This window comes from Lathamus discolor, chromosome 2, assembly GCF_037157495.1.
Source record: "Lathamus discolor isolate bLatDis1 chromosome 2, bLatDis1.hap1, whole genome shotgun sequence".
Lineage (NCBI taxonomy): Eukaryota > Metazoa > Chordata > Aves > Psittaciformes > Psittacidae > Lathamus > Lathamus discolor.
Window position 1 is genome coordinate 157,980,765 of NC_088885.1, and position 20,908 is coordinate 158,001,672.

At 43.9% G+C, this 20,908-nt stretch overlaps 1 protein-coding gene across 10 annotated transcripts in view; it reads right to left on the bottom strand.

The window, feature by feature from the left end:
* Positions 1 to 20,908, bottom strand: part of TSNARE1 (t-SNARE domain containing 1) — a 523,183-nt gene that overhangs the window by 273,476 nt on the left and 228,799 nt on the right. For all 10 annotated transcript variants that reach the window (XR_010610302.1, XM_065669042.1, XM_065669048.1 and 7 more), the window contains 3 exons: positions 19,095 to 19,185; positions 14,488 to 14,562; positions 11,208 to 11,264 (listed from right to left, as the gene is read on the bottom strand). Coding sequence is in view for 9 of the 10 variants with exons in the window: in XM_065669042.1 (XP_065525114.1) it covers positions 11,208 to 11,264; positions 14,488 to 14,562; positions 19,095 to 19,185 (223 nt within the window). In the remaining variant the exon portion in view is untranslated. The remainder of the gene's footprint in view (positions 1 to 11,207; positions 11,265 to 14,487; positions 14,563 to 19,094; positions 19,186 to 20,908) is intronic.

Genomic DNA, 20,908 nt, shown 5'->3' on the forward strand with positions numbered 1-20,908 from the left:
TGACCAGGAAGGCAGGTTGGTGTTCAACAAGTGAACACTACAGGCTGAGAACACTGGGGCTGTTGAGCCTGGAGAAGAGAAGCTGCGTGGAGACCTCAGAGCAGCTTCCAGTGTCTGAAGGGGGCTACAAGGATGCTGGAGAGGGACTTTTCATTAGGGACTGCAGTGATAGGACAAGGGTGATGGGTTCAAGCTGAAACAGGGGAAATTCAGGTTAGATATAATGAAGAAGTTGTTCCCTGTGAGGGTGGTGAGGTGCTGGCACAGGGTGCCCAGAGTGGTGAATGCTCAAGGTCAGGTTGGACAGCGCCTTGGGTGCCATGGTCTAGTGTGAGATGTCCCTGCCCATGGCAGGGGTTGGAACCAGATGATTTTAAGGTCCTTTCCAACCCAAACCATTCTATGATTCTATGACCATTACCTGTACTCACACAGAAGAGTTGAGGTTTCTTGTTAACTAAAATTGTTTTGAACCTCTTAAACTCACAGGTAGCAGGATAATACCACTCTTCGCACTGGTGATACATGACTACACTTCCCCCTCCCATGTATTACACACACAGAGCCATGGGCCTGCCAGACCCTACTGGGGCTTAAGCAAGATGCCCCTGGACTACTCCCACCTTGGGGACATCAAAATGATGTAAAGTGGGGAAAGGGAGAAGTGCACAGCCCTAAGGGCTACAACACAAATGAGCACCAGACTAGCTGAGACTGAACTCCCTGATGCTTCCCAGCAGATGCGACCTACACCTAAAGTTCCTCCTTCTGAGGAGTATGAGCAATTATACATGTATGCATACAAATACATCAATATTATACTTATTTCAACTCCATTTAATAGAGTTTATGTAAGTTGATATACTGTAATAAAGTATAATAAGTTTCAGCTCTCTTTAATGTATGTTTTAAATAATACAAAGAGGAAAAATGTAGCAGGCGGTTACTGCATTTTTCCACCATCTAGTAAACAGAAACTTCTCAACAGAAGCATAAAATACCCAATTTCACCCCATCTTTGTATGGATTTTATCCTCATCTCAATGGTATTCATTGACAACAAGCATCAATGGTTCATCAAGCATTTTCCACCACTGTTCTCATCTGAGAGCTATAAAACCTGATTAAACACAAGTCCTATGCCAGCAGATGGCACCCTGAAGTGCGCAGCATCTTCCCTGGCCCTATCCCCAGCACCTGCTGAAAAAGGCTTTTTTTCCCTGCTCATGGCTCTTCTGTGGTGTTTTTAATCATGATTGAATATAGGGTCAATGAAGCAGCTCACACCATAGGGCCATCAAACTTCCCGGTCCTCAGCTTCCAGAAGAGGTCAGTATGTTCTGCTGCACACCAAAGCCAGATTCCCACTCTCTTCCCTTAAATCATCAATCCAATTGAAAACTACTGGGCAGAGAAAGGGAGCAAACACGCTCCTCACTCACCAGAAACCATTTCTGCCTGCAAGCAGATGCTTCAATTGCTTATTTCGGTGGGGCTTTTTACAGCAATCATCTGGATTTCTCGTCATGTCACTGCTGAGCTCTTCATACATATGTACCCCCATACAGAAAATAAAAGGAGGATGAAGGGGAAGAGGAAGGGAAGGAGACAGAATATCTCAAGCTAGAGGGGTCCCATCCATGTCCAGCTTCCATTTTATTCCCATCTATGGACACATATTGGGTGCTGGGGAGGGACTTCATCAGGGACTGTGCCGATAGGACAGGGGGTGATGGGTTCAAACTGAAACAGGTGAAGTTCAGGCTGGAGATAAGGAAGAAGTTCTTTACTGGGAGCGTGGCGAGGCACTGGAACAGGGTGCCCAGAGAAGTGGTGAATGCTCCATCCCTGGCGGTGTTGAAGGCCAGGTTGGACAGAGCCTTGGGTGACATGGTCTAGTGTGAGAAGTCCCTGCTCATGGCAGAGGGGTTGGAATTGGATGATCTTAAGGTCCTTTCCAATCCAAACCGTTCTATGATTCTATGATTCCACATTCTGGGAATTTTCACCAGGGTTTGCCCATGGCACGTGATGTGAACCACCATCTCCCTTCAGAGCGGGGACAGTCAGACATGGCTGAAGAAGCCTCTTGAAGGAATTATTTGCTACGAAGGCACCTTCTGAAACTGGGAAGTTTGTGGCAGTTCTAAAGAAGAGCTGCTATCTATGGTTAAATAAATGGGAACACATTGATTTTATTTATCACACAGACTATCCCTAGCATCTCCAAAATAACTACTTGAAACATCTGCAGCACATACCTTATCTTACAGATCCGGGTGTCCTTTATAAAGAAACTATATATACCTTACCTCTCTGATACATATCCAGCTTTATGATTTCACTCCAAAGCATCCTGGGTTAATATTTAAAGTGAAGACGAAACTACATAAGAAACTAAAACGTCAGTGGAAGTTTAGTTTAGGGAAGGAACATGAACTTGGATTACAGTTTTCAGCTGGGCATCAGAACTAAGGGACAGAATAGAGAATCCAAATTATAAGCCTGGCCCTGACTTCCCTTGTGTTTGCAGTAAATCAGGAATAATTGGGGTCAGTTGAAAGAGTCTGAGGCAGTGAATCTGTCTTACTATGCTGGGACGATTTGGGGGCTGGTGTGTGAACTAGCTGGAACATCACATGGCATTTCAGGGATGATACACAGTATGAGGGCAGTAATAGCAGTGCCGTCTACATAAGACTGAAAGGGGTTGAATACTTTTGAATCATATGGTGGATATAACATCAGCCACTGAAACCCTGAAAACAAACCAAATGGAGACGTAGAAGGGTCACTAAATACTACTTTTATATTCACCCTGGTGAAGCAAGAGTTAACCTATTTCCCCAGGAAAACACCATTGCTGTTCACATTTAATCGTGTGATAAATGCAGCCATCAAAGTGGGTTTAGAAGAATACAATTTCCTTCCTTTCAATAATCCATCTCCACAGGGGGGTTTAAATGTATTAAATAACACTGCACTCACTTTGGAGCAAGGTGACACACTCAGTAAGGTTTCACATTTGTTTCTCCATTTACTGTATGATCTTTGCCAGGGCAAAAGTGAATTTAGACTCTTGCAATGCAGCTTCTGCAAGGTGGGGTTGAAGAGGGGGAAAGTGGATGAGGTTGTACGAGCATCCCCATCACACCAGCAGAAACCACCTCCACTTATAGTGGGCAAAAGCACATCAGGCTCCTGCACAGGAAAAACAAAAGGAATATATAGGGGGGGAAAAAAGCCCATAATGAAAGAAATCAAGCTTGAAAACCCATGCAGAGGTTCACTTTTTATAACTATACTATTGCCATCGCAGCCACACATGTCCTGCAGACCCAGCCTATGCTTCATCAGCTCTGCGATCTTGCCCTGCATTTGCTCTCCTCTTACCCTGCTGTCAGCACAGATCTGACAGTGCTGCCAAAGGTGACCCTTGCTGCCCAGAAAAGCTGCATGCAAGGACAAAGCTCTCTGACCAAGGTGAGCATCCATCCAACTGACCACACCTGGCACTATATCCATTAATATCAACATTTATATTAATAGCTCTATTGACATTCATATTAATCATTATATTTATTAGAGTCATATTTGTAGTTATAGTTAAATCTATATATCTATATCTATATATACGTATACCTATACCTATATATCTATATAACCCTATTTATAACTATATCTGTATCTATATCTACAGCTATACCTATATCTATATCTGTATCTATGTAGATTTCTACAGATATACAAGTAGATCTACAGACATACACATCCATATCAGCAACGCTGACAGTGATGCACTGCCACACTCACTGTGCACAAAACAGTACTCATGAGCAAACAGGAGACAGCACAACTTGAAATCACAGCCAAAGCTACTGCAAGAGGTTAGAACGGCTCTTCCCATTCTCCATGAATGACCCTCATTTGGCATGAAGATGGGGGTGTTTGCAACATCCTTTAGATTTAGCAACGGGGAGGAGAAGGGAGCACCTCAACTACTCAAACAGCTACCACAAGCAACGGGGATAAACATGTGGCGAGCTGTCACTGACTATGGAAGGATAAAAATGTGGGTACCAGTTGAGTGATTCTATCTGCCCGAGCCTCTGGGCACAATATAGATTCGCTCTCCACGAAAGTACTCTCCTATGAACAAGGCACACTGATGCCAGCATTTCATCCTGTGACCTCAAACGCCTCCATGCAACCCCAGTGTCACCATTCCCTATGTACAGCCTCCTCCTGCTGGGGTCTTTGCCAGTGTGGGGTGAGCCGAAGTGGCCCCAGGGTTTTGGGAGCATAAAGCCAAGTGCTTGCAGAGCTGGGCGGTGAGGCTGGCTCACTGCAGACAAAACAACCCTTTGGTTTGCGAGACGGCTCCGGCAGTGACTCAGAGCTGGGGTAGAGCAGAGCAGCATCAGCACCGCGTGTGAAGCCAGCGAGCTGCTGTGGAGGAGGCTCTGCACAAAAGGAACCCTTCATCCTCTGCCCACATAAAAGCTTTTGTCCTTTCTCACTCCAACAAAGAGCCCACAAAGAAACAAACAAACAAAACCCGGAGCCTTCAACTAACCAGAAAACCCTGCTAATGAATACAAGTCCCTTCGCTTGGGTGATGATACAGGCAGCTGCAGTTTCTCACTACCATCAGCAAGCAAAGAGGGCTTATCCCACAATAGGCACTTGGTAAGGTATTGATAAGGAAAAGCTACAATGTGCAGGTTGTTTGAGTGATTTAGGAAATGTCAAGTTACCCCCAAACCTGGTCATACAGGTTTGGTCTTTATATAGATTTGTTCTTCTCTTCTTTTTCTCTTCGTTGTAGAATAAGGGGCTGTGTGTGAAGGGAAGCTCACGCCTCCAGCCTTTGCAAATTACCACCTTTAAAGATATAGTAGGAGTTGGGGGGTTTCTGACACTATTGTACAGGCAACTCCGAAGTCCTGAGCACTGCCACTGCCCCATAAAACCGGCACACAACCACATGTAGCACAAGGAATATGGGTGTTTTTCCAAGGGCTGCAGCGCAGGTTTTAGTGCCTTTAAGGATGGAGGAATCTTCATTTAACTCCCTCAGCTGAAAAGTGCTGCATCCTCGTCACAGCAAAAAGAGAGAATTATGGTTAGTGAAGTACTGTGCCTGTAAAGCCCACTGGCATTTACTTTCACCTCCTCTCAGACCAACTGGAAGCAGTGCAAGGACAGCACTCTGGGCCATTCAGAATAGATTCCACCTCCCTTTAGAACATAGGAAGCAAATGCAGAAAATCAGGTATGAATCTATTTTGATTGATGCATTAAATCCCAGTATCAGAATCTATTTCCCTACCCCCAAAGAAGAAGAAAATGGAAAATGTCTTCAGAAAATTGCTTTAATGCCCATCTTAAAAAAGAAACACAAACCCCCACTTAAAGACAAGGAAAAATAGCCGTGTGATTTAAATGCTCCATATTGACATCCCTACGAACAGAGGAGTGGGTTGATTACAATATGGCTTTTAATGGATGCAAAGCCATTTAAAACCAAGTTGACATTATTGAAGTCACACTTTTTACCCAAGTAGCTGCATACTAAATGACCTTGAAAAGACACAGCAATTACTCCACACATAGGAGAAACACTGTCACCAAAGCTAAGGCTTGAAGTCCTAATATATAGTACCCGACTGGAACATTAGGAACTGGGATGAGTCCTAAGATAAGGTGTGAGAGTCAATAAGATAAATGCATCAATCCAAAAGCTCCATTTCTCAGGGCAAAAGCTGCATTTTGATTGTAAGGAATTCAATTTCCCAGTTCAGAACAACACACGCTAATGTTGAAGCCAGTTTCAAACTGAGCTGTGGACATCCAGCACTGCATTAAAACCTCATTGTTAATGATCATTCGTAATAGCTTGCTGGTGTTTGCTTAGCCTGTGAGATCCTCAGGGTGGCACAATCTAATAGCTGTGCTTATACAGCATCTACCATGATAAGGAACCTGTAAAAATAGAAGCCCAAATAACTAGAGTCATTACACACACACACACATACATATATGCAGTTTATGCAGATATTATTGCCAAAAAATTATCCTCCCATTAAGAGGAGGATTGGATCTCGCTGCCCCAAAATGAGAGTTTTACTCTAATCACATAAAAAGAACAACTTCATAAACACAGGAAGAAAGAGAGAAATGATGCTTCCTGTGAGAAGGAAGTCCATTTAAAGCACAAATAAATTGATGCAGTTAGGAGAGGGGAAAGAAAAAAAGCTTGTATATGCAAATAGAGGTTTATTACCCGTTTTTGTGCTCCTAAAAAGCATAATTTACTGACCTTTGAGAACTGGGTCAAGTAGGCTGACAGAATAAGAAACAAAGGCATCTCTTTCGGCAACCGCCGTGTTCCAGAGCAGTAATTATCCTTTCCTCTCCCTGTGAGCAGCAGGAAATGCAGAGGGGGGGCATTACCCCATGACAATTACTGTAATTTTAATTTCTAAAAATTGCCAGGAAAGTTTCCTCTAAAATAAAAAAATTAAAAACTCTGTTTGGATATTTGGGGTGGGTTTAGTTTAAAATTCATTCCTCAACTCAATCAGAGCTGTGCTTCCCCTTCTCCCACTGCCTTTGGGGAACCACCCACAAACTCTACACGGTGAGAAAGCCCACTTTCCTGCCCATTAGTTGGCTAAAACATAAGACTCATAGAATGGTTTGGGTTGGGAAGGACCTTAAGATCATTCAGTTCCAACCCCCTGCCATGGGCAGGGACACCTCACACTAGACCATGGCACCCAAGGATCTGTTCAACCTGGCCTTGAACACTGCCAGGGATGGAGGATTCACAACTTTGGGCACCCTGTGCCAGTGCCTCACCATCCTCACAGTAAAGAACTTCTTCCTTATATCCAATCTGAACTTCCCCTGTTTAAGCGTGAATGAGGATCCAGGAAAGATGGAGGTGGCCCAAAGACATGTTGCAGATGCCATAAGGATAAAGAAAACGGGCTCTCACTGCTAGGCATTGCCAGGGATGGGTGGGATGGATCCTGAGGAGCACTCAGCTTGTCAGCCTACTCTGCTGCTGGGTTTAATACCCGCTGAAGTTACTCAGTCATGGGCACAATAACATATTCTTTCTAGAGGAAGTAGATGTTAGACACACGGTAATTAAAAAGAATTGAAGGATTCATTTCATCCCCTCTGCTCAGAGGGATTATTGGCTATTTCATGGGGTTTCTTCAGGCTATCCTTTAATATTTTAATATTAAGGGTAATCTGTGCTATTAAAAAATTACGGTATTTTATTATACCCAACCATTACGTGAGATGGACTTAGCCCACGAGGACAGGTCTACTCAGCTGTCCAACCTCCCCTCCCCTTAAGCACACTATCCCATGTTCTGCATTGCTCCTACATACCTAAAACACTCATCTCCTACAGTGGGCTCTGCTTGGAAGGAGGAATAACTGGTTTGCACCAAGGTGTGTCTGTGAAGGGGGAGAAGGTGGGATTTGAGGCACATCTGCCCCATACATAAGCAGGAACCAGAGGTGACACATCACCAAACACACATAGAATCATAGAATCATAGAATAGTTAGGGTTGGAAAGAACCTTAAGATCATCCAGTTCCAACCCCCCTGCCATGGGCAGGGACACCTCACACTAAACCATCTCACCCAAGGCTTCATCCAACCTGGCCTTGAACACCGCCAGGGATGGAGCACTCACAACCACCCTGGGCAACCCATTCCAGTGCCTCACCACCCTAACAGGAAAGAATTTCCTCCTTGTATCCAATCTAAACTTCCCCTGTTTCAGTTTTAACCCATTACCCCTTGCCCTGTCACTACAGTCCCTGATGAAGAGTCCCTCCCCAGCATCCCTATAGGCCCCCTTCAGACACTGGAAGCTGCTCTGAGGTCTCCACCCAGCCTTCTCTTCTGCAGGCTGAACAGCCCCAACACACCACAAAATACACAGCAGTTCTCATCAATGGAAAGCTGCTTTCCAGGATTCCCCTGTGCACTCCCTTAATGAGACTTCTGATGTCTCATTTTGGCCACTGGGTGAAGAGTTAAAACTACTTCCACAGATTCAAGGGAAACGGCTTTCCCCCACCCCCGTTTTTAATAGTTGCCACAACTCACGTTCTACAATGATCATTTAGCGCAGTAAAAATCTGTGCCTTTCAATAGATGCACCTATCGAACTACATCGATTTGTCTGCACACGAATACATTCCTACAAGCACATACTTGATTAAGAATTTATATAACTTCAAGCTTCAAGGAATTTTGGATCAATGCCTTTCTTTTGCTTTGATACACAAATAAACTCAATTAAACAGTACTTACAGCAAACCACAATGGGCAGGAGAATAATTTTCCCAACGCTTCACATTCCAATTTTTACCTGTTATGCGGGTCTAGGAAATCAATTACTCCCTAAAGAGAAATTATTAGCGTTTGTGTTACCAAACATTTTACATCCCCCACCCACCAATGGAAGAACAGAACTATAGGAACATGCCTGTAGAAAACCTGGCATTCTTCAAACCTCTTACCATTTGCTATAGTATATATTAATGAATATCTATATATTTATATAGATATATTATTATATATTATTCTATATATTATATATAAATATATTGCATATAAATAAAAGAAAGCCCTGCATGGTGCAGACTGGATCTGCACCACATCCAAAAGTTCACTACGCAGTCTCACAAGACCCAGCTATCAAGTCCACTGAACATATGTAGCATTTTACATTACAGTATAGGGTAATGCAAATGTAATATATAGCGTGTTAACACCTTAACACATGCACACAGTGGTCAGGTTAGAGTTGCTGGGGGAGCTATAATTTTGCATGTCCTGACCAATCTGCAGCTGGATAGATATTAAGTGAAAAGCAGTCACAGCACTGCATTCCCTTCAGCAGGTTTTATACGTTCTCTCCCTTTATACTTGCAGGAAGAAGACGTGTGAAGCTGCAAACACACAGGAAGGCTGAAACAGATGTGGATTAACTTTCATCCTTTCCAAGCAGTGTGGATGAAACCTTATGCGATCCCAGCCCAAGCATGTGTCACTGCATGAAAAGCATGTGCTCTTGGGTGTGATCAAGCCTATTTCTGAGTCATAAGCATCTCAGCAAGGCATACTACAACCCCTTCTTTTACATAATGCACTGAAACCAATCACCAGCATTCACTGGCGAGTGGCAGCTACAAGGAGAAACAACGTGCAGCTGATCCAATTTAACAGTTTCTGCTGATGCTGCCTGACCTCCACTAAATTTCTACTGCTACAGTCTCCTAACGCCTGGATTCTTACCCTTTTTAAGGCAAAAGGGTTTGTCTCTGTCTCGTTCTTCCTCCAGCATCCCTTTACTTTCAAGTCCACCATTACTTGCCTCCAAGATTCAAGTATTTTTGTCCAACAGCTTGGTTTCCCCCCCTCTTAAAACCCTGATCACTTTCCAGGGAAGGTTGTTTTCGCAATCATCAACCATTTTCAATATACCAAAATAGTTAAATGCATTCAGGCTTACTCCAGGTGCAGGGATGCACAACAGCTATGCATCCTGTTTGCACTGATTAATGGCCATCAGTATCCCACACCATATGGAACAGCTACAGCCATGCTACCATGTGGTATAGTCCAGGCAAGACCAGAGATGTTCTCATCTCTGCAATCTACTCCACCAACAGCAGTCTAATAAAGTTGGTTAAAAGCACAAGAAGTGATTTAATATAGAGAGCAAAAAACCCAAATCACAGCTAATTTACGCAAAATAAACCCCCTTATCTCTGAGCTACCAATAACTGTTTGACGTCCAGTGGATTTGACCACCACTCAAGACCATGCTATATGTAACCATGCGCAATACCCATGTTCAATACATATCATCAGTTGCTGGGCAAAACTAAGTTGGAACATTTCTATACATGCAAAGCTGGATAACAACATCTGTGTACAATCACTCCAGAGATACTGGTAGGAACTCCAAATAAGGGTAAAGGAATATATCAGCCCTTCGGCCTTTCAGTGGCACTACCACCTAAAACCAGCTACATGACAAGAAGGTCTAATGCAGAATTGTAATTGCTTGAAACCTATTATAAAGCTTTGGTCCATTGACTTGCCCTAATAGAAGGGTCTTCAGCGGCATCATTCCACCCTTCTTTACAGAGAAACATTAATGTTACAAAGAACAACAATCTCTTATATGCACATAAAGGAGGAAAGAGAAAGACAGATAACACAAGGTAGGGAATGAAAACGGATTAGAAAGGCAGAAAATCTGCTGACTGCCCCTTAAAAGACAAGAATATCAAGTATATGAGAAATCATCACTGAAATTCGACAGTTCCACTCATACTGCAGCTAAGTGATCTCATGGCATCAAAGCTGTCACAGAAATTTGTGGGGATTTCTTATACACACAAATATATATATATATATAGTACTTTGCATTACCAGTTGTGTAAGACTCCACACATATGCATATATATGCATATATCTTTAAACTCTTAATCATACGTGCACAGGCAGACATACATTTGGATTTTATATATACTACATACACAAGTATGTATATATGAACCTATATGCACAACACTATAGCATATACACTCTGATTATACATAGTATTTATTCATTGGCAGAGGTCCTAATATGGGCAAAAAGAGGAAAAAACATCTATTTTTATCTGTATTTAATAGTTAATCAAAGTGTAATATAGCTGAAGAACACAGAAGAGATGATATAAATCTATCTAGAATAGATGATCCCTTTTAAAACTGAGAACAGAGGCTTGATAAAACCTCCTCTCACTTCCTTCTACCTTCCTTGCTCTTGGGGGATGATTTCACTTGGCCTATGAGCCCAGATCCCAGGCCAAGGAGGTACAGGACTGCTCTTACGTATCTCAGAGTATTCAAAACTCCCACCAAGAATGGAAAAACAGCCCCAAGAGAACAGAGAAGCAGAGAATAATTAGGCAGGGCTTATATATGACTTTCTTTCCTGGGTCCTGTATCTTCCACCTCCAAAAATGGAAAAGCACTGTTTGAAAACCACCTTACTGGCTTCAATGTAGGTATGACAGAGCTCCATGTTCTTCAGCATCATTAGTGGGGTTAGAAAACAGCCAGGTTTTAGCAATGCACTTACTGTCAAACACAGAGATACAGAGCAACTTACCTGTTTGGTGCTTCTCTGCCCAGTAGGAAGCAAAGCTTTGGATTTCTCTGCTATTTTCTGTAAAAATGGGGAAAAAAAAAAAAAGAGGGAAAAGGGCTGAGAAAAGAGTCCTAATATTCAGCGAAGAAATGACAGAATCACAGAATAGTTAGGGTTGGAAAGGACCTTAAGATCATCCAGTTCCAACCCCATGCCACGGACAGGGACACCTCACACTAAACCATGTCACCCAGGGCTCTGTCAAGCCTGGCCTTGAACACCACCAGGGATGAAGCATTCATAACTTCCTTGGGCAACCCATTCCAGGGCCTCAGCACCCTCACAGTAAAGAACTTCTTCCTTATATCCAATCTGAACTTCCCCTATTTCAGTTTGAACCCGTTACTCCTTGTCCTGTCACTACAGTCCCTGACGAAGAGTCCCTCCCCAGCAACCCTATAGGCTCCCTTCAGACACTGGAAGCTCCTATGAGGTCTCCATGCAGCCTTCTCTTCTCCAGGCTGAACGGCCCCAACTTTCTGAGCCTGAAATCATATGAAGCTATTTCTTCTGCTTCTTAAAGGACAGGACATAGAGAAAAACCTTCCTATTCAGACAGGGAGCACAACTGCACTGAAAAGTTTGATCTTGCAGGTATTCAAAGTCTTCAAAGCTTCCAGCATGACAAGGTTATCCAAACTGAAACCTGCATTTAAGAAATGACAGCTAGGACGGGGATAAGCATTAATTTACCACTCAGATTGGTTTCCTGACGTAACCAGGCACTGACAAACTGCAGTGGCTAATTTCGGCACTTGTGAATTGATGACAGTGTTTAGAAAGAAACCCCATCACCTCCATGTGCAGTCGAGATGGATTTCACTCTTCAGTATGAAATGAAAGCATCATAAAGGTGTGTGTATATGGAGGTGGAGCCCTTTACCTGAATCCTTCCATCTCCCCATTTAAGGGATAAAGTAATTTCATTTCAAGACCTCACTCTTAGCGTTCTGAATAGGACAGAGCAATAATTAACAATACCAGATAGTATCAGAGATAATGCAATGCTATTACATGATGTACATGCTGTTGAAGTGCAATTTTCTCTGCTTTTATTGAGTTATTTTTTTATTTCTAAACCATAGGCAGCAAGTTTGGGGAAATCAATCAGTAGAGTGTTTCTAATAGAGACGCATTGTTAAGTGCACGTTGCCAGCCTAATTTCATTACACCTATTATAATTACAATGTTCTTCCTATGTGTTGCAGCCATGGGTCAAACTCACTAAAGCAGTATAAGAAAGCGACCAGAGTTTGTTCAGCTTGTGATTTGATTAATCCATATATCTAGACCTTGTTACTGCAAGGGGGAGAAGCAGTTTGAGGATGCTAGATTGAAATCGCTACTCCAGTGTTTAAAAGCAAAGCAAATCTGCTCATCAGCAGAGCCTCCTGAGGGAAAAGTGGGAGAGCAAGAACCAAATGAAGGAGCTGGAATTCGGGTTTTGTTTGTTTTATTAAACAGCTTGATCTTGGTGACAGGTTCAAACCACAAGATGCCTTCTGAAATCTTCTGCCAAAGCTGTGTAACACAGCAGAGCCAGAAGGTCGGTTAACACTTAGAACAGCAATGTTGCCTACACATTTTCTATGAGCAGAGAAGGGGAAAGGGGCACTGTACAAGCATTTCTCCTTCCCCTTCTATCCTGGGTTCAGCAGCAGCAGTCATTTTTCTCCTTCTTAGTAGCTGGTGCAGTGCCGTGGTTTTGACTTTCAGCCTGGGAACAGCGCTGGTAACACCGATGGTTTTAGTTACTGCCCAAATGTTTTAGTCTGACCAAGGACTTTGTGAGCCTCATGCTCTGCCAGGGAGGAGGGGAAGCTGGGAGGAAGCAGAGACAGGACACCTGACCCAAACTGACCAAAGAGGTATTCCATACCACAGCACGTCATGCCCAGGATGTAGAACTGGGGGCAGTTACTTGGAAGGGCTAGATCACTGCTGGGTGGCGGCAAGGTATCGGTCGGTGGGTGGTGAGTGGTCGTATTCTCTTCCCTTGTTATTTCCTTTATCATTATTATTATCATTGGTGGTAGCAGCAGTGGTTTGTGTTATACCTTAGTTATTAAACTGTTCTTAGCCTGTGGGAGCTACATTCTTTCAATTCTCCTTCCCATCCCTCCGGGAGCTGGGAGAAGAAGAGGAGCAGGGGGAGTGGGGGGGAGTAGACTGCATGGCTGACTTGCTGACAGGGTTTAAACCACAACATTCTGGAAGCGGAGACACACCAAAACAATGTCATGGCTAAGCCAGGCGAACCACTGAAGATTCGACCACATATAGAGCTGCCAAAAGCACAGTTTTCCCTTTCCATTGATGCTGAATTGCTCTGTGTGTGCATACTCCAATGCAACAACATTTTGCTTGACTGATAAACTAAGAATAAAGGAACGAAACTACACGTGAGCAGCTCTTTGGATATGCTCCACACTCGCCATGCTCGCTCACACTTAGAATCACAGAATCGTAGAATGGTTTGGGTTGGAAAGGACCTTAAGATCATCCAGTTCCAACCCCCCCGGCCATGGGCAGGGACACCTCACACTAAAGCATCTCATCCAAGGCTCTGTCCAACCTGACCGTGAACACTGCCAGGGATGCAGCATTCACAGCTTCCTTGGTCAACCCATTCCAGTGCCTCACCACCCTCACAGGAAAGAACTTCTATCTAACCTGAACTTCCCCCGTTTAAGTTTGAACCCGTTACCCCTTGTCCTGTCACTACAGTCCCTGACAAAGAGTCCCTCCCCAGCATCCCTACAGGCCCCCTTCAGACACTGGAAGGCTGCTATTAGGTCCCCACGCAGCCTTCTCTTCTCCAGGCTGAACAGCCCCAACTTCCTCTGCCTGTCTTCATACGGGAGGTGCTCCAGTCCCCTGATCATCCTCGTGGCCTCCTCTGGACTTGTTCCAGCAGTTCCATGTCCTTTTTATGTTGAGGACACCAGAACTGCACACAATGCTCCAGGTGAGGTCTCACAAGAGCAGAGCAGAGGGGCAGGATCACCTCTTTCGACCTGCTGGTCACGCTCCTTTTGATGCAGCCCAGGATACGGTTGCTTTCTGGGCTGCGAGTGCACACTGCAGCCGGCTCATGTTCATTTTCTCATCGACCAGCACCCCCAAGTCCTTCTCCGCAGGGCCGCTCTGAATCTCTTCTCTGCCCAACCTGTAGCTGTGGCTGTAGCTGTAACTTAGCATGTTCCCAAACTCAAATACAGAACAGTGGGGACATCCTCACCTTCTGCACAGCTCCGTATCTCTGGATGGCATCTGACAGCTGGTTCTTCAGCCTGTCCAGCTGAAGTTGCTCTTGCTGTTAGGGGAAAACAGAAGCTTGGTTAGTAGGTCTGTAGAGATCTATCACGTAGAAAACTGTCTGTGACCATGGGAAGGAGTCCTGGATGGAGACATCAAATAAACAGGGTGGGCACACACAGTACTCTAAATAATTCAACTTCACTGGGATTGCCAAGGTGCTGCAAGGTTTTATTTTAGGAAAGGAGCACAGGATGCTTTGGATATTCAAGACAGCACCTAAGTCATGACTTCTGTGTGGTCTTGATATCTGAACTGAACACCTCCTGTGCCAGAGATAGATAGTGGGACATTTTGCTGTTCTGCTTACTGTATGAGAGGGTCCCACTCCAATACCAGTTCTTAAAGATTGTGAAACAAAAGTGAATACCATACTGCCATCAAAAGAACAGAATGGTTATACCATGGTATCCTGCTTCTACTTACTAGAATCCAGCCTCAGATTATCTTCAGGAGATGGTAACCCAAACAATACTCCTATAAAAAGTCCTTTAGTTGGATGATAGCCCATAGAATCATAGAATCACAGAATGGTTTGGGTTGGAAAGGACCTTAAGATCATCCAGTTCCAACCCCCTGCCATGAGCAGGGACACCTCACACTAGACCGTGGCACCCAGGGCTCTGTCCAACCTGGCCTTGAACACTGCCAGGGATGGAGCATTCACAGCTTCTTTGGGCACCCTGTACCAGTGCCTCACCACGCTCCCAGTAAAGAACTTCTTCCTTATATCTAACCTGAACTTCCCCTGTTTCAGTTTGAACCCATCACCCCTTATCCTATCACTACAGTCCCTGATGAAGACCATGAGGTAGTTCATCACCTCATCTGGTGGCAATGGGTGATTTACTGAAATTGAGAGGTCCATCAGCCACAACAACATTCCTTCTGTCTTGACTTGTGCCTGATAGTCAGAAATCCACTTACCTCTGTGTTTTCCAAAACAAGGAAAAACAAGGAAAGCTCTTTGTGCCTGGAGCTTGTCCCAGCAGAATACAGATCTATGCTTTAAACGCAAGGAATACCCCAGTCTAGACTGATGTAATTGTCCAACATGCTGCAGAATCACTGCTCTCCAATGGAGTGACCAAAACCAAACAGTGCTGGGCAATGGAAACTCTCTTGGAATTATTCTATTCTATATACTACTTTCTTCTACCCTCTTCTGCCCTCCTGGAACTACTTCAGGTGTGCAGGAGCTCATGTGCCCAAGTTTTACACAGCGAAATGAGGAAGTGGGGCACCACCTTAAAAACCAAGTAGCAAACAAAACCAAATCTACTCTAAAGCTACTAAGCAGAAATGTTCACTTTACAGCCATTTAAGCAGTTTCAGACAACTGCTTAAGGATACAAAAGTAAATGTTATAAAGGACGGGATAAACATCCTTAATATTTAATGGTGGTATTTCCATACACAGAGGGATATCCCAGTCTTCAGTTCTTCATCCGAAGATTTAAAACCAGTTTTAGAACAAGTATCATCGTCCCCATTCTACAGACAAAGGTCTATAAAGCTTATGTTTGTTACACATAGAATCATAGAATCATAGAATAGTTAGGGTTGGAAAGGACCTCAAGATCATCTAGTTCCAACCCCCCTGCCATGGACAGGGACACCTCACACTAAACCATCCCACACAAGGCTTCATCCAACCTGGCCTTGAACACTGCCAGGGATGGAGCACTCACAACCTCCCTGGGCAACCCATTCCAGTGCCTCACCACCCTAACAGGAAAGAATTTCCTCCTTATATCCAATTTAAACTTCCCCTGTGTACGATGGAACCTAAGATAAGATTGACACCCTGGAGAGCTGATCTAATGGTCCAGCACTTATCCTACAAAACCCAGGAATTCCAGATAGGCCTTTTTATTTCAGTCCTTTGAGGTTAGCGTGAAAGAAGCCCTAAAAGAGCCATGTGCTATTTCACATCAGCCTCCTGCCTTGTACCACACTGATCCACTTACACCAGTATCTTTACTCCTGAAATGCTACCAATTTGCTCAGTTGGGCATCATGCCTCAAATATCCCCAGCAGTATTTGGAGCTTCAAGGGAAGTCGGTGGAATGCCCACTATGCACCTTCTTTGCAGTGCATTACTGGTGGAAAATGACGAGAAAAGAAAAAAGAACCACTCTTTGTCCACGTGTGCAAGGAAGTACTACACAGAGAAATGGATTGGAACCGAATGACTTTAAAGCTCTAAATTAGAACCATAGAAACATAGAATGGTTGGGGTTGGATAGGACCCTGAGCTCATCCAGTTCCAACCCCCTGCCACGGGCAGGGACACCTCACAATAAACCATCGCACCCAAGGCTCTGTCCAACCTAACCTTGAACACTGCCAGGGATGAAGCATTCACCACTTGCTGGGCACCCTGTGCCAGCGCCTCAGCACCCTCTCAGTAAAGAACTTCTTCCTTATCTCCAACCTGAACTTCCCCTGCTTCACTTTGAACCCATCACCCCTTGTCCTATCACTACAGTCCCTGATGAAGAGAATTAATTAACGAAAGGCTTTTCATGGTATGAGAAATTTGATGGGAGGAAAGCTGCAATGGTACCCAGGTCCCCAAAAGGGACTCAGAGCCCAGCAGCCAATCCTCACCAGAACTACTTATTCTATATAAGAGATGAGGGCTACAGGCTTCATACCTGAATTTGTAGGTTTAATTACTTAAACAGCACAGAAAATAGGAGTTTAAGAAATATAATGTGTTAAATTAATTGGCCAGGGAGAAGAAAAAGTTATTATGTGATGGCAACAGAGAGCGGCAAGTTTATCTTTCATGTTCCTAAAGCTGTTTGTGTGTCTATTTCTTTCAGCTCTTAAATAGTCTCCCTTTAACTTAGCCATTTTTCTCCTCATGACAATAAAAGCTGTTCTGCTGAGCATTCCCATGTGCTTCATGGGTAAATAATGACATTCTTGTACAGCACTATAATTGGGTTTAATGTGACCTTGCTTAATTACCCTTTGGACCCAATTTATGTCACAAAATGGAGCCAGGAGAGCAGCACAAAAAAGTCCCAAACCTCCTATCTCTAAGAAAGCATCTTCTGTTTTAACAAGCTCTGGTGAAATTATTCTCAGGATATGCAAAAACAAGTCCTTATAGTCCATCAGTTACCCAGCAACATGTAAAAAATGGTCCAAGTATTAAGGTTGATGCCTGCATAAGGCTGATGTCTACATTTGGAGAACAGTCATTCTGAGGTTCCATCTCCATCCATCACCCATTCATTTCTTTAGGCAGGCTGAATTGCACATGGTCCTTCCCAGGTTACAAATGTAGCCTGGGGTGAGCCAGCTCTTCAGTCCTTATCCCATATGCCTCTTGGCAAGGGCCATAAATCCAGACTATAAAAACTCACTTGGATGGAGAAAAGGAGTGTTTTAAGAGCAGTGTTCTCTCTAGGTGGAAGGGCCATAAGAACGGAGTTGAAGTAACACAGGACTTTGGGAAATGGCAGGAAGCAAGTGAGGATAAAACATCAATTCAATTCCCAACACAGAAACTACATGGATGCAGGAATCAAGAACGTAAGAGAAAACTGCTAGGCCAAATCAAGTAGAAAAGAGTTATCCTTGTTCTCATTTCAGCTGCTGAATAACCTGCTATAAGGGTGAAACTTCTCAACTCACACACCAGCTGGAGTTTGCCCCAAAGTATGTTTCTGTTCTTCCCCGTCATCCATACCACAGGACAAAGTCAGCAGGAACACACACCTTTATACAGCTTTTTATATACAAGGTCAGAAGCCTTCCGTTTGCAAAGTCACTGCATTGGGGACCATCGGATGGGGATCATTCATACCCCAGTGGCAATGATGTTCACATGAGTTGAACCTACTGATAGCAGAAGACCATTCTGCTTGTACAATACATAGTGGTTGCTGTGGGGCAAGTTGTAATCCGATGTTCTGCTCTAATCTGGTCACAGCCTGTAATCATCTACACCTATCATTGCCTTTGCACTAGCATATGGCATTGAATCAATGCTGTATCTAGATGCATTCCACTGCTTTAGCCTTTCTGGACACTTCAATACAATTCCAAACTCATCCGCACCCACTGCACAACTGACAAGCTCACGTTGAGCCAGATGATTTCTGTAGTGCTTTCACGCAAACTGAGTGGGACCCTGAGATGGATGGGAGTTAAGTCAAGGCTTTGTCGCTGAGTTCTTTATTTCCCATCCCGCATAACCAAGTTTTGGGGGAAGAAATGGTTTCTGCATCTGTTTTCCCACTGGTCATTTATAAATGCAAGCTATGCTTATTGTGTAACAGAAAAGGCAGTTATAACAAGACACAGAATCATAGAATGGTTTGGGTTGGAAAGGACCTTAAGATCATCCAGTTCCAACCCCCTGCCATGGGCAGGGACACCACCCACTAAACCACACACATGGAGCTCAGCTTTAAAGCACCCACCACCACCCATTAACACTTCTTTCTTCATTAATCCTCCCTCCATAAGACCCAGCACTCTCTCCCAACAGCATCCTGAATGACACATACCCTGGATGAGCCTCTGACAGCCTCAGACAGCTGCTTGATGGCTTTGGTGCTAGTCGTGATGGTTTTATTAGTCTCCTGCTGGGTTGCATGCCTGCAGGAGAGAAGAGATGATGGGAAATGCAATTGAGATTAATTGCGTAATGAGACACTCACAGAACTGTATCACGCTGCAGAGCAATTGAGACAACACAACACACAGCACATGGAGCCACACTGGGACTACATGAGCCCAGGACCAGCAATGGCAGCCAGAAGGCTGTAGGAAACACCAACAAGGAGCTGCCCAAAACGTTCTTACTCTGATAACCACAAAGACAATAGCTAAATAGTCAATGGGGAATGATAAGGTGAAAACAGGGGGTGGGCAGGTAACAAAGACATCACAGATGGATGGCATCACAACTAAAATTGTTAAGTACCAAAAAGAGATGGGACTGAGGAGTTACCTGAGGGTTTGCTCAGGAAAAAGTTGTACTCGGCATTTGAAGAGACAGAAATTGAGCAGGATAAACTTACTTACCATGATCATCTACCTGCTAATAACATAGTATCTCCAGGAAAGCACTGTGAACGTGAAGTATTGCTTTACGAGCACTGGAACAGGCAGGCAGGGAGCCAAACCAGTCCCCTCTCCAGCCATGTTTACCCCTCTCCTTTCACCCCAAATGCCACTGCCGTTATTTCTTCCAAGCACTGTTTGCTGGCTGTGCTTTTCTGGACTATACAAAGTAGGGGAAAGAGACATAAATGCTACCCAAAAATATTAATTAGCTCAATCCAGTCGTTCTCAAGCTTTATAAGGCCAAAAGGGCATTTTCAGCCTCTCAATTTCCCCAAGGAGCACTTCACATCTTTCTAGTCAGAAAGGGTTGGTTTTCCATAATGCTTTGGTCAAAAACTATGCAAAGACTCAAGTAAGACCTGGGGAAAATGACCTTTTTCTCCCTCAGAGGCCACATTTGAGCCATGGTTGCATTGCAAAGACTCGTTTGTCAGTGCTCCTTTATCAGGGTGGGTGGGATGTGGAGTGAATCAGAGTTCTCTGATTAAAAAGTGTTAAAATGACTATGGTCCCTCTGTCCTGAAGATCCATGCCTTGTCCTGGCTTTCCAGCTCCTTCCTGCTTCAGTACTGATCAACACCAGCTCTTTCAAGGCTTATGTCAACCTTTTTAGCACCTCCTTTGAGGAACAAGGCCAGCCCCCAAAGAGTCTTTACCAAACACAACCTTAACAACAAATACATTGAGACCCCCTCAACAAGCATTCCACTGACTGTCATTTCCATAGAGTCAGGGAAGATGGACACAAGCACCAACAAACTGGAATATTCACCCCCATAGCCAGTTCTGGCAGGGTTTTCTCCACTTAAGCGAGATCTCTGTGCAGACAGCTCAGATGGAAAAGCTGCCTAGGATGAAAATACACTTAATTTTATGCATTGTACCTATCAGGTATACAAGTGAAAGCTTAGTGTAGCATGAAGATAACATCTCTAAGCTGTAGAGCAGTAATTCAGATGTATCCTAAGGGTTGAACAAACACACAGGAGGCATGGACTCCTTTGGCACCATACAGAGGAATCATCTCATATGAAGACAAGACTGGATCCCATGACTCCCATTCTCAGCTCTGCCTGAGTTAAATTAAGATACCATTTCTGTGTTCATCCATCAAAATGCATTTCATTTATTTATGATCCCAGGGCCCACTGCACCAGCTGACTAATTACATCACTTCTAATTTGAGGTGGAAGAGGTTGTATCTACCACAGATATTCCACATTGTCATCATATGAATGGGAGCTGGGATTTG